At 43.0% G+C, this 13721-nt stretch overlaps 1 protein-coding gene across 2 annotated transcripts in view; it reads left to right on the top strand.

Annotated features, from left to right (window-relative positions):
* The window catches only part of LOC138447758 (kinetochore protein Spc24-like), a 171405-nt gene that overhangs the window by 146025 nt on the left and 11659 nt on the right, over positions 1-13721 (top strand). The window contains exon 5 of one of the 2 annotated variants that reach the window (XM_069604080.1): positions 12705-13211. The exons of the other annotated variant lie outside the window; for it this stretch is intronic. Within the exon in view, the coding sequence (XP_069460181.1) occupies positions 12705-12885 (181 nt within the window). The 3' untranslated portion in view covers positions 12886-13211. Of the gene's footprint in view, positions 1-12704; positions 13212-13721 lie in introns of those variants that run through there. 2 annotated transcript variants of the gene reach the window in all.

Genomic DNA, 13721 nt, shown 5'->3' with positions numbered 1-13721 from the left:
CTCATTTTATTCAAAGAGGCTACACCATTATGAACTGTCCTACACATTGTTATCTCTATAACTAGCACATAACATTACAGAGTATTGTTTCCCAATGTAATCTTTTGTAGTGCATGTTTTCAATGCGCGTTTGCTTTAGGTGCCATTTTTTATAAAAATGTTTTAATTATCAAAGCAATGTGTTTTGATTTACTCACCAATACTTTTTTAATGGTAATATTTATTTATATGTCTTTAACAGATCATAGGGACAATCCTACGAAGCCTTCTTCTATCGTTTTGAGTTGCACGTATAACAGCCATGCTGAAAGTCAGTACAGTCCTGCATGTATTTGCAAAGGATTTAAATATAATATGAAAATGGCTCTTGAGCTGTGGAATTCCAGTGTCCGAAATTGAAAGCAGAGCCAATGATGTCTTGGATGGGCAATCGATTCCACATCTGCAGCATGCCCATCAAAGAGGATATGTACGAACAATCACAGTACACTAAAAAGCATTGCCCCAGATGCCTTTGCAAATTACTTCCCGATGCAGTTCAATTGAATTTCGGCACACGCTGACCCAGGTGATAGTGGACAGTACATTTTTAATGCTTTTTACCATTTTCTAAATTTGCATATGAAATAGTCTGTGAACAGCTAATATAACAGTTTTCAGTTTTTTCGGGAATATTTCTATTGATATTTTATTACACAAGTTTCCTTCGTGACACAATGTACTGTGGTTTGTACATTTTGAACTTTAGTTTACTTTGTGTATCCCTACATTAGAGATACTCCAATAGTTCTGAGCAATGGGACCCTTTCCAAACACACACTAACGTCCTTTAAAATTTGGTAATATTTTTTGTTTGTAAATTGTCTGTCTTTACGTAGACCGCACTGATGGAATTACAGACTGGTACCATGGAGGTAACCAAACACACGCCTAACAGTGGGGCCAAGCAACTTGCGCACACACTTTTTTTAAATCGTTTTTGTTGTGGTCTAAATTATAATACTAATGTCCATCTTTCTATCGAACAATGGTTTGAATATATACATTGATTAAGGGACCGTGATGCTACATTGACCACTATTCCGGAGTCAACAGCCACCTCACTCACCTTTCAAGTCATTTCTTTAGACTGTTCCTTCAGATGTGACTATACAAAATATGTATTTGTACAACAAAACATATTGATTATTGTTATATTTAATATAAGCTTTTAATACAAACTGACTTGTAGGCTTCCTTGTCAATAACGACCATCTTTTACATGTAATTTTTTGTTGTTGATGTTGCATCTTTATTATTACAATTACTGTTATATAGGCAGAGCCCTGGAACTTTAACAATGCACTATTCTTCTACTGCAACCGGTCTGGCGGATGAGGTATGACAAGTGATAATTTTTTGTTTATTTATTGTTTTATTTTTACTTCTAGTTGATTAACAATATTGATTTTACATGTAAGGTAACTTTTCTGATAATTTGCAATACTGTCAGCAAATTTCAAAGCATTCGATCCAGCGACCTTGATGTATTTATCGCAGAAACACATGCAACAATGAAAGTAAACATTCAGAAAAATATACTTTGTCACATAGTAACAGACCCTTTAACTATATGAATGGTGTATGTTTCTGTTTATGAACCTTTAGCTGCTTAGCAGAAAATGGAATCAATGAAACAAAATAACATTACAATGCATTCATTTAATCAATGTTTTGCAGGGTGATCTCTCACCCAACTCCCTGTGACATCTCTGAAGGTTATCGGGTAGTTTTCAATTATATATTTTTAAAATGTTTCATGTACACAGTTTTTGACTTTGTCAATACCTATTTAAACATTTTAATTAAAGGATTAACGATATATTTTTTTTACATAGCTTAACTGATATTTTAAGATCAGCCATCATTAAATCACCTTTCTCAAGCTCTATTTTGTGAGATCAAAGATTTTAAATTTACATTTTTAACAATTGAATCAATGGTCTTTGAATTTGCTATGTACGAAGTATGTACTACTGAAGCTGTCGAAATTGAAGAGACACATGAACAAGAGGTATACATAAGATATTGTAAAATATTAGTTATCCATTTTAACTGTGGTGTCATATTTAAAATATTTTAATGGTTTCCATGGTGACATTTTGCTATATATGTACATATGATTATTTAACAGGAAGAGCACATTTCAAGGTTTATACAATTTCAAAATGTTGTTTTTCAGATTTGTCTGTTGGTCGGCAAATCCGATTTGACTGTTTCAAGGTAAATTCGGAAAACAAGGGTTCGTAACAGAATGTTTTTTTAAATGTGTGGTTTGGGAGTTATTTCATTGATACTACATTTTCATGTTGTAATTCATATTTTCTGTATGTGTGCTATAAATTAAGCATGTTTTTATTCTCTTTGATTAGAGGCTTAGGAAGAAGAGGAGCATAACGACTCAGATAACTACACAAACTAATGATGTTGCTTGCCAAACAGTTGTCACTTGTGAGCAGCTGCATTTTTAGGTTCAACATGGTCCTCACAAGATTATGTCATGATGCAGATGTTCAGTGGCCGGAATTTGAATTGAATGTCAGCAGTGACCCATGGAAAGTAACCCTGGATCATTGTTACAGCGTCACCCAGAAGAAACGCAGAAGATGTTTCAGAATTACTTGCAGAACCGCTCACACAATCCAACTCTCTAAAAGTTGTATAAGAAACAGAAAATGTTACCCATTTCCCCAATACATGCGGACAAATCCGAAATATCACACACAAAAATAACCGAAGCATTTTCGCTACTGATTGACGCTTGTGCTCATGATGTGTATGTCCCTCTTCCTAGTGTTGAGGACTTATCCACCACCATGGAATAATTGCAAACCATTGTACTGGATGATTGGCTGTTAAAGGTACCAAAATACATTGTGTTTGACTGCTGCCTGATCGAGAATGATTAAATGTGATCACAAATTATGTAGGAGGATTTCTGGGGAGCCATTGGTGAAGTTTACTTGTGTGGTCAAATGCACCAACCTGAAGATAAAAGGTAGCTGTGTATACCACTGTAACTAATTTTCATGGTCTGCTCAACCTGTAATTGGAAAAGTTCCTGCTGAAAATGTACTTTGTTCATCTGCTTTGTTGTGTTTCTAACTTTGTGGGACTCGATTTCCTTTAAAAAAACACAGTACTACAAATATCAGAAGGATGTCTTGTTCCCTGCTTTTATCCAGGCATGGACACTTGAACAGATGTTAATGCTCTCGCTGGCAGAAGGCTCTGGCTTGCTGGTGGTGGTTTTTCTGGTAAATACTGCACTTGCATTTGTATTTGTTTATAAACAAATATTTATTTTAAAATAATAATAAACGATGTATTTACTTGCCACTTCCAAGACATGGAAACAAAACAATGAGTTCAGTCGTCGTGCAAGTATCTAAATGTACATTGTCTGTTGCCATGGAAAAAACATTCATTAAATCTATTCAGCTTCTGCAATCCAGAGAAATGCAAATATACTGGATAGCCACTAGGCAGGTTTCAACAGCCAAGGCCATGTGGGAGCAGTTCCCAGACATAAAGCATGACTAGGATGTATGACCCGTCGCAAAATCAACTATAAAAAAAAGACAGCTTCTGAGAAAAAAAAATGCTGCAGAAAACATTTTCAATTGGTCAGTCCATCAGCAACCTCTGTGATGGAGCTCAAAAACCTCTGATGGATTCTGCTTGAAAAATGGCGTTCATTGATGCACCATTGTTTTAACATACTCTAGGACAGAATTCAAGCATTTCCACAAATGTGCACATGGACCATTGAGCAGGAACGTAACAAAAGGTGGTTGGTTCCAGGCTCCCCTCCTCTCACAGCACTTGAGAAGATTGTGTACGACAAAATGCTTTCAAGAGACATGAGGGGCCTCTCTGGGTTCTGCCACACCGGATATTTGGAGGTGAACCATAATATGTGCCTAAAGTACAGACCTGAAATGTTGCATTTTGGAATAGACGCTATGCAGGCCACAACAGGACTAGTTGTTTTTGCACACAATGAGAACATTGGAAGGGAACAAGCAAAAACTGCCAGATTTTTTGTGATGCCTTCTTACAACAATGAGTTTACCAAAGAAGCAAACAGTGAATGACAAAGCCAATCTTCCAGCACATGGATATTGAATTTGTGAAAGAATGTGCTGGTTGTGGAAACGCATGGAATAGCTTCAGATTTTGTTTCCAGTCTATGCCACAGAATATCGCAAAAGAGGGTTGCCCTCCCGAACTTGTTGAAAGGTTGACCTCAAGTTTCAAATGATGTGTGGCTCTCTTCACAATGTTTAACAAAGCACGTTTTCAAGCTTTTGCAGTGTTTGGAAACTGTTTTCATTGTACAATAAACGGAATAGTATGTCACGTGAGATGTAATTGTTAAATAATTTATTTTTAATTAATTAGTTTGTGAAGTAATGGCACTAGATATGCCTTAGAATCTGTTTAGAATGGATTGTGTCCTCCAATGTATTCCTCATATTTGATCTTCTTGTCCAGCTTCGGCTGCATCGGAAGAAAAATTCTCAGCAGAGGGCGCTGTGTGTCGATGGCGTGTCGATGTCCCTCAAAGGCCTCCGTCGAGGATGACTTCATTGGGTGTACAAATAGCATGCGCGGTGCCTGTTGGCCTCAGTTCTGTTTTTCTGCAGAACCTGTTCGTGCGCCTCGTTGCTATTTTCTGCTGCGCAATTTCCGTTCTTTGTAAAAAAAAAAAAAAAAAACCTTCGAAGATGTCTTCTTCATCGACCCCCAACTACCCGTCGTTCAGGTTTTAAGAAGTGCCGTTCTAGAATGTCGATCACAGACCCGCATCGGTCGTGCCTGTGGTGCCTGGGAGAGGGCCACGACGCGGAGGCCAGCTCAAAGTGTCGGGCGATGACGGGTAAAGCCCTACGAGAGAGGAAGGGGAAATTGCAGGTGGGTTGAAAATCTAAATCCGACAGATCCTTGACCGTCGAGGCTAGAGTTCATTCCCCCTAGATGCGAAAAGGAAGGAAGAAAGGTTGAGATCTCGAAGTGGCTCCCGCTACTCGTCTTCGAAGCAATGCCACCGTTCACCATCTTCGTCTTCAGACGAATCCCCAAGTAAGTTTAGATGCGCCACTAAACATTCTTCTGTGGAGTGGGAAGCATTTTGCTTTAAAATGATGTGTTTGAGAAGGCCAAGCCTCTGTCTGCGCCTTACTCTGAAGCCGGCCGAGAGCGTTCCCATACCGACACTCGCGCGTCCTCGAGCCCGGGTGATCGAAGAAGATCTGATCGTGAGCTCTCCGACTAAAAAGTCGTTCCAGACGTGACGCGCGCTCGAGGTCCTCGACGCCGTCCAAGGCTCTGCATTACTCTTAAGGCGAAACCCTCGAAGGTCGTTGAAGCTTTGACACCCTCAAAGCCTTTTACTCCTTCAGCACCATTTTCATTTATGCATTTGTCGACACCAAAGCCATCGGCGCAAAGATTTCTAAGGCTCCAACTCAGGCCTCTGAGCAAGTTGCAACTTAAGAAAAAGTTGTAAAACCAATACCTCCCTCAAAACCAACTCCTCCTGAAAAATCTTACATTCCTTTGCCCAGAAAGGAATACTTTAAATCTTTTATCTTCTATTTTTGCAGAACAGGAAAGATCAGAGGATGAGGAGGTTCCTTTTGGTCGTGTTTGGTACTCCAAATGTGCCAGCGTGTCTGATCTCTGTGGAGAGTAAAATGAGGGACCTCATTGACGCACTACATAATGCTAGTGATGTAGATACATCTCCAGAGACTGAATTTGGCAAACCAGAGCCAGGGGAACATGCTGATTCCTCCTACTGGCAGCTAACGTCAAAGGTGGTAGACTTTTCAGGATGGGCTAGACCATCGGCTCAATTTGTTCAGGATGATCTGTTGGACATTCTAGACGAAGGTCCGCCCACTAACCCAATTTTATCCTTCTGCGTGGCCTTGCAAAATAGGGTAGCCAAAAATTGAGAGTCACCGGATGCTATCCCAGCTGTGGATAAGTCTCTTGCTAGAAAATACCGCTCTTCCAGTAGTAACCCCGGCTATCCTGTCACCCCACTCCCGAGAGTTTGGTGGTCCGGGCAGCCACAGCTACATCTAACAAAGTGGCGTACCCTATCATCCCTCCGGATAGGGACAACAAGCGTGTGGATGGATGAGATCGCAAGGTATTTTCAGCAGGCAGTATGGCCTTAAAATCGGCCAACTTCACATGTGCCTTTGCCAAATTTGCGTACACACTGTGGGAGTGCATCTACATGGCGGCGGAGCACATACCAGAATGTGATGAAAGGGAGGGCTTCCTAGCTATAGTTAGAGATGGAAAGGAAGCCATTTGTGAATCCCTTCAGTCTGGTTTGGACACTGCAGACCGCGTCAGCAGGTCCATGGCTGCGGGCACAGTTCTGCGCAGGTTTGCGTGGTTGCAGAAGTCGTGTTTCTCACCAGACGTGCAGTCCCGTCTCCTGAACATGCCATTTGACGGGTTTCACCTTTTTTGCAGTAAGGCTGACGAGAGCCTTGAGAGGTTGCAGACCCCAAAAGCGGCAGCCAAATCTTTAGAGGCTGCTGTTAGGCAACCCCAGCCTTTTCGTTCATCAGGTCAGTCTTGGAGGGGATGATCCTATCGTTACTACTCCTCATATGGAAAGGTGAGGGGAATGGCCAGTCAAAGAGGCCAAAGAAAAATCCTATGTGGACGAGGTAAGTGCTAAGCCAGCTCTAGCTTCCTTGCCATCAGCAGCTGCAACATCTGCCCCAAAACCGCTTTGAGCTTGCGTCACGTCACACCAGTAGGAGGCAGGCTGTCTCAGCATCTGCAAGAATGGCGAGACATTACTTCAGATGCCTGGGCTCTGGAAACAATAGCCTAAGGTTACCATCTCCCTTTATTAATGCAGTCTCACAACAATCCACCGCTCCTACATTAAGAAACATTAACTCTGCTGGAGAAAGGTGCTATAGAACCAGTACCTATAGAGGAGAGGATCAAGGGTTGTATTCCCCATATTTTTTGATCCCGAAAAAGGACGGAAGACTGAGACCCATCTTGGACTTGAGATTCTTGAAGTTCCTCAGGAAGACCAAGTACAATATGGTCACACTTTCTCAGATCCTTCAGGCCTTTCAACTTCAGGATTGGTTGGTGTCATTGGACATTCTCGATGCTTATTTCCACATGCCTATCCATCTCAAGCACAGAAAATACCTGAGGATCGCTGTTGGTGGCTCGCACTATCAGTTTCGAGTCCTACCATTCGGGTTGACCTCCGCCCCAAGGGTCTTCACCAAACTGATGGTAGTGGTGGCAGCGCATCTCAGGAGAGAGGGGGGGGGGTCATGTCTACCCCTACCTGGACGATTGGCTGAGCAGGGTGCACTCTCCAGAGCAAGCCTTGGATCACCTAAAAGTAATCTGCCACTCCCTTCACAGACTGGGCTTCTCCCTCAATTTCAAGAAGTCACAGATTACACACCTTCCCAGCAGCCCCAGTACATCAGAGCTGTATTAGACACATCCTTGGGAAAGAGCTTGCCACCCAAGACGAGGGCTCAAGATATTCTTTAGATGGTCTCAACATTTCAGAGTGCCCAGAATCTTCCGGCCTACGAGGTTGCTTGGCCTCATGGCATCCTGCCTTTTTCTGGTACAAGAGGCCCACCTCAGGATGAGATCCCTTCAATGGGCTCTGGAGACTCAATGGTCCCAGTTCTCGGGAAAGATGATGGATCTACTTCGGGTTCCAAGCAGGGTCGCCCAGGATCTTCTGTGGTGGGCCTGCGAGGACAATATTCTGAAGGGGGAACATTTTTGGCAACCATGGCCAGATATTACTGTAGTGACGGACGCTTCACTCACAGGGTGGGGAGCCCATGTCAACGGCCTATCAATCAGTGGTCGTTGGTCTCCATCGCAGTCCAAACTACCCATCAACCTTTTGGAGCTAAGGGCGATCAGACTAGCGCTGAAAGCCTTCCTGCCCTTGGTTAGAGGAAAAAATGTCCCGATAATGACAGACAACACAGTGGCCATGCAGTACCTCAACAAGAGAGGGGGGTGTAGGGTCACTACCTCTGTGCAGAGAGGCAATGCAGCTCTGGTCCTGTCCGATTCAAGAAGGAATCTCGTTATCGACAGTTCACCTGGCCGGAGAGGAAAACATGATGGCGGACGCTCTGAGCAGACAGAGTGCAGTGTCCCACAAGTGGAAACTAGCTCTGGAAGTCCTTCGAGAGATCTTCGCCCTTTGGGGAACCCCTCAAGCAGACCCAGTTGATCCAGGTCGCAAACAGAAGTGCGAAAGGTATTGCTCAAGGGAATTTCCTCAGAGAGGAGCTGTAGGAGGCGCATTTGTGGTGGATTGGCATTTCCCACTACTATACGCGTTCCCTCCGATCCCCGTCATTCCTCAAGTCATCAGGAGGTTGAGATGGTTCGGAAACTGCATGATCCTAATTGCCCCGGATTGGGCCAGGAGAATGTGGTACCCGGACCATCTACACATGTCCTCCTGTCCTCCATTTCATCTTCTGCAGAAAGAAAATCCTCTCTCACAAAGGGAGGGACAGGTTCTCCATCCAGAGGTCAACACTCTCAACCTTCACGCTTGGTTTCTGAAAGGCTGAGATACAAGGATTTGGACATCCCGGATGACGTCATGGAGGTGTTGCTTGCAAGAAGACCAGCAACAAAATCTCTGTACCGTTGCCGTTGGAACAAGTTTTGCGACTGGTGCAGGGAAAAGAATGTTGATCCTTTTCTATGTTCAATTCCAGAGGTGTTATCTTTCCTCTTATCACTGGCACACAAGGGTCTCAATGTTGGGACCATTAAAGGTTACCTGGCAGCGCTTTCCATCATCAAGCGCTCTTCGGAAGAGTGTTCCTATTTTAAACTTCCCTTGATAATTCAATTCCTGAAAGGGCTCACAAATGTGTTCCCACCTTCTTCTTTTCAAGTCCCAGTTTGGGACCTTAATCTGGTTCTAAAGTTTTTAATGTGTGCCCCATTTGAGCCTTTGCACACATTCCCATTGAGGCTGTTAACCTTCAAGACCGTTTTATTGGTTGCATTAACATCTGCACGTAGAGTGAGCGAGTTGCAGGCACTATCTTCCAGGCCACCCTATACTGTGTTCCACAAGTACAGGGTGGTGTTGAAGGTTAAACCCTCCTTCTTACCTAAAGTCGTGTCTGTTTTCATTTGAATCGGAAAATCATTCTGCCGGTGTTCTATCCTCCGCTGCATCCTGGTAAAGAGGAGGAAAGACTCCACAGACTGGACCCTAAAAGGATTTTAAGTTTTAGTATTTCTAGGCCTCCAAGTTGATGAACAACTCTTTAATGGGTACACCGGAAGGAAATTGAGTGAAGCGGTTTCAAAGCAGACCTTGTCAAGATGGATTGTACTTTGCATTTCAGAATGCTATAGATTGGCTGCTAAGGACCCGCCGCAAGGCTTGAGGGCCCACTCCACCAGTGGTATAGCCTCTTCCACATTCCTTCAAAGGGGCGTCCCTATTAAATCGATTTGTGATGCAGCAATAAGGTCTCCAATGCAAACTCTCACAAAGTATTACAGTTTAGACGCTTCCCACTCTCAGGAAGTTGCCTTTGGTAAGGCAGTACTATATTCAGCATTGTAAAATACCATCAGTCTCAAGATTCTACTACCTCCATCAAATTCCTTATACTGCTTTGGGAGTCTATAAAAGATGTGGAATACGTTGGAGGACACAGTCCATTCGAAGAACAAGTTACTTACCAACCTGTAACGTTCTTTCGACTGTATGTTCCTCCAACGTATTCCTCATCGCCCTCCCATCCTACCCCTCTGTAGAATGACCTATGTTGTTGCTACTTCAGCTCTCGCAGGGCTGCCTACCGTCTAACCTACACAAACAACCAACACGCACAGGGAGGAAAAACGGAACTCAGGCCAACGGGTGCTGCGTGTGCTACTTGTAGACCTGATGACGTCACCCTCGATGGAGGCCTTCGAGGGACATCGACTCGGTGCACGGCGCCCTCTGCCGAAATGTTTTTTTTTCTGATGCAGCCGAAGCTGGCCGAGAATATCAAAGCTAAGGAATACGTTGGAGGAACAACCAGTCGCAATAACATTACCAGTTGGTAAATAACTTGTTCTTTTCTTTCATTTGTGTATTTATTACCATCAATATAATTGATTTATATTAGAAAAATAAATGTTCCTATTATTTTGAGTATGTGACTCAATTCAAAAGTAGAAGAGACTGGTAAGCTTAAAAACAACCGTCACCAAGAGCTACTTTTGGCTCCCACCGGCCAAATAATGTAACGCTATCAAATAGCTCATTGTTCCATAGTGGTAGCTCCCGGTCACTAGTTACTGCTGGATACCCAGACACTTCATGTAATTCCATTTTATTCAATCCTAATTTCAAGCCCTGGTTTTAATGAGCTCACAATGGTTGAAGAATCTAAGAAGAAAATTGGAGCTGCAGATATACAGAAACTCATGGTCTGCAGAGCTCTGATCCTCTCCAGGCTGGACTACTGGAACATGCCTCTTTCTCAATCTACTTAAATCCTCCCTTCGCCCCCTTTAACTAATCCAGAATAGGACTGCAAGACTTATCCTTGGCCTTGAGCCTAAAAATATCTACACTGGCTCCTGGTGGCTGTGAGGATCAAGTTTAAGACCCTCCACATCATCCACATGTTTTCTGTGGCCAGGGGCCCCACTACATCCGACTCTTTGCCTAAATACCTCCCACTTGGAGACCTTCGGTCATATAGCTGCAATTCACTGCAGATCAGGCGCTATTCCAAGCAGAGTGTTAGGGGTAGATCTCTTTCCTCAGCAGGAGCATCCCTCTGTAATGGGCTCCCTGCCCCTCCTAGGATTCTACCTGATCTTAAGTTCTTGAACATTCTCAAGACCCAACTTTTCTCTTCTACATTCCCTCGCCCCTCAATAATGCCCCTCTCTGTTGCATTGAATGGCTGCCTGGTCCCTTCTCATCTCCACAGGGCACCGGGCCCTCCACGCCCACTATACCCCAGCTCCCTGTCCTCATACCTCCTCCCCCCACGATCTGCGCTTGCCTTTCTGGGCTCCTTTCACCTGACATGCCTGGCAGGGGTGTACATCCCTGCCGAGCCTGGTCCAGCCTCATCCTTGCGCTTTGCATGTGGTCCTTACTCCCTGCTTCCCTTGACACTTGGCCACCTGGCCTCCCCTTAGCACTTGCCTGGTCCCATTGGCCCTCTTCTCCTCCCTGCACTTGTATACCTCCTCTTTCCCCACACCTCCCTCCCAACCTAGCATTTTCCCCTTCAGCCTGACCTACACCCTCCCCCCTGCACTATTTGTTACTGCTCTTGCAAGATACAGATGACAAGGCCCAGTAGGACTGTTATTGTTTTTTTTTTAATTCCCTACCCTTGTTTGTCTTGTGGTGCCTGGAAACAGCACTTTTGTGTAAGCACTTTACAAATAACCAATACATAAATGAAGTCTAACCTTGCTGTAAAGTAGCCATGATAAGTGGCTGCAGCTAGCAATAGACGAAATGTGTATGTACCACAATGTTGGCCAACTTTGAAATAACGAGCAAAGGAAATGTCTTGCCAATGTGCACTATGAACATGCGCCTGTGGCCTTTGCACATTTACATCTTACTGTGGAAGCCAACCAGGTGTGCATGCATCAATGCAGAAATCAATGCGATTGCTGGAGTAGATATACACAGAAACCAGTAAGCTTTTCAAAACTGCACTCATTTGAGGAATGCTGGAATTTTAGTGATGTAAACTATTTCTTCTTTTGTTGCTCATTGCACGTGTTGCTCTGGCTGCAACAATCCATCCAGCCTGGTGCTAAATCGCCCTGACCCCCACCCTCCCCATTCCCTGTCCATCCGTGCTGTCTCTATATATTAACCCACCGCATTTGCATTTGAATTCTGTTTATTTCCGAAAAAAAAATGGCCCCACGCTTTTGGTTTTTCTTTTTTGGGGCATTGCCCTATTGAAGTATAGGGAAGTCGGAGCCTGTGTGCACCTCGTCTAGGGTCATCTTTGAAAGAATACGTAGATCTTGTGGGACCAGGCACATTTATAATGTTCAAATGGAAGTAAATGATTACATATCTGAGATAATTGAAATATTTTGTGGTTTTTCACTGCATACCTTTCCATTAATATTGTTCAATTTTGTGGCATGTGTTCCCAAAACAAGACTCCCTCCTACACGCTGTGAATGCTGGATGACGGTTTGCATTATTGTGTGCCCTTGAATACACTGCACTAACAATATGAAGGCCAAAATGTGTTGGAGCTCCACAAAGAAGTGCTAAGATTCACTATATTGAAAGCTTACCTAGGAATGTTAAGTTTCTATTACTGAGATCTGTTTTTCGAAGCAGTTGGTCATTAGTCCTAAAGGGAAAATGGACACACAACACACAATGTGAGTAAAGTTTTCAATAATATTTATGACGGTGAGGATGGCAAGTGTGCTGTATGATTTATGTTGTGACGGATGAATGTTCAATTTGACTCAAATAATAGACATTGTATGTGTTAATTCTAACTTGAATTGATAGTTAACATAATTATGTACTGTGTATATACAATTATAAATTGGGTACTGAAATATATGTTTGCATTCTTGATTTTCCATAGTTCTATTATACTGCTGTCTGCCTGTCATGGGTACAGTTTACTGGTCGACGGCTTCTTTAACTGCAATTGGGCAATAATCACCAACAAGGCATCTGTGAAGACCATTATCTGGGACGTTCGCCGGACACCAATCTGTCCTTTTTGCAGTTGCAGTTATAAGGAGCAACATGACAGCCTATAAACTCTGAAAACGTGCGGATGAGAAAGTATTGCATTTGAAATTTAAGCCACTCATTTCTTCTCTCTAATGGAACGCCATGTGCGTTGATCAGAAATTGGCGATTGAAGATAAAAACCTTCTGTGAAGAATGCAAAAACTCAGATTAATTGATCACCGTAAATGAGAACAATGCGATATTTGCTAGCTATAACCTTTATTGGAAAACGCTACCCATGTTTTCATGGACTTGTGCCTTATGTCAAAATGAAAAATGTTACACTCTCGACTATTGCTGTTTTCTTCAAAATAAACTGTTTTTATCAATTTTTTTTTTTTAAGAAACTAAAGTTTTGCGTCTGTGGATATGCGTGTTTATGGTCATAGTTTGGCGTTGGATAACGTTCTGACGTTGGTGATGACGGTACGTTTGGCTATGCTGCCCACTAACAACATTAAAATAGGTGGAGCTCATGGTGAGCGTGTAGTGATGGCAGCGGGTGAACTGAAATAATCGTGCAAGGGAACTTGTTTAGAAGGATAAGATTAGCACATGATGGCGGGACCCGACTCATTGTTTTAGCATGTGTTAAAGTGAGAAACACTTGGGTGCATTGCATTTTTTTAAAAAGAATCTTCGATGTATGCTCTAAAATACATGCCCCAATCGATTGGGCCAATACAATTTCTGACTGAACTTCCCCTTTATGACCCATCTGGGCCACATATGGGCACTGTGGGTAGGGCAGTAAGAAGGAAGGTTTGTGATAACCACTTAAAACTACTACAAAGTTCATGGCCTGCACACAGTGCAAGTACAATTCTGCTGTATGGGCTTCAGTTTCTCAACCTGGCTTCTA

The sequence above is a fragment of the Ambystoma mexicanum genome, chromosome 3q (genome assembly GCF_040938575.1).
Source record: "Ambystoma mexicanum isolate Mex_15411 chromosome 3q, UKY_AmexF1_1, whole genome shotgun sequence".
NCBI lineage: Eukaryota > Metazoa > Chordata > Amphibia > Caudata > Ambystomatidae > Ambystoma > Ambystoma mexicanum.
Note: the sequence above shows the minus strand (reverse complement) of the source record. Positions and strands in the feature narration are given on the sequence as shown.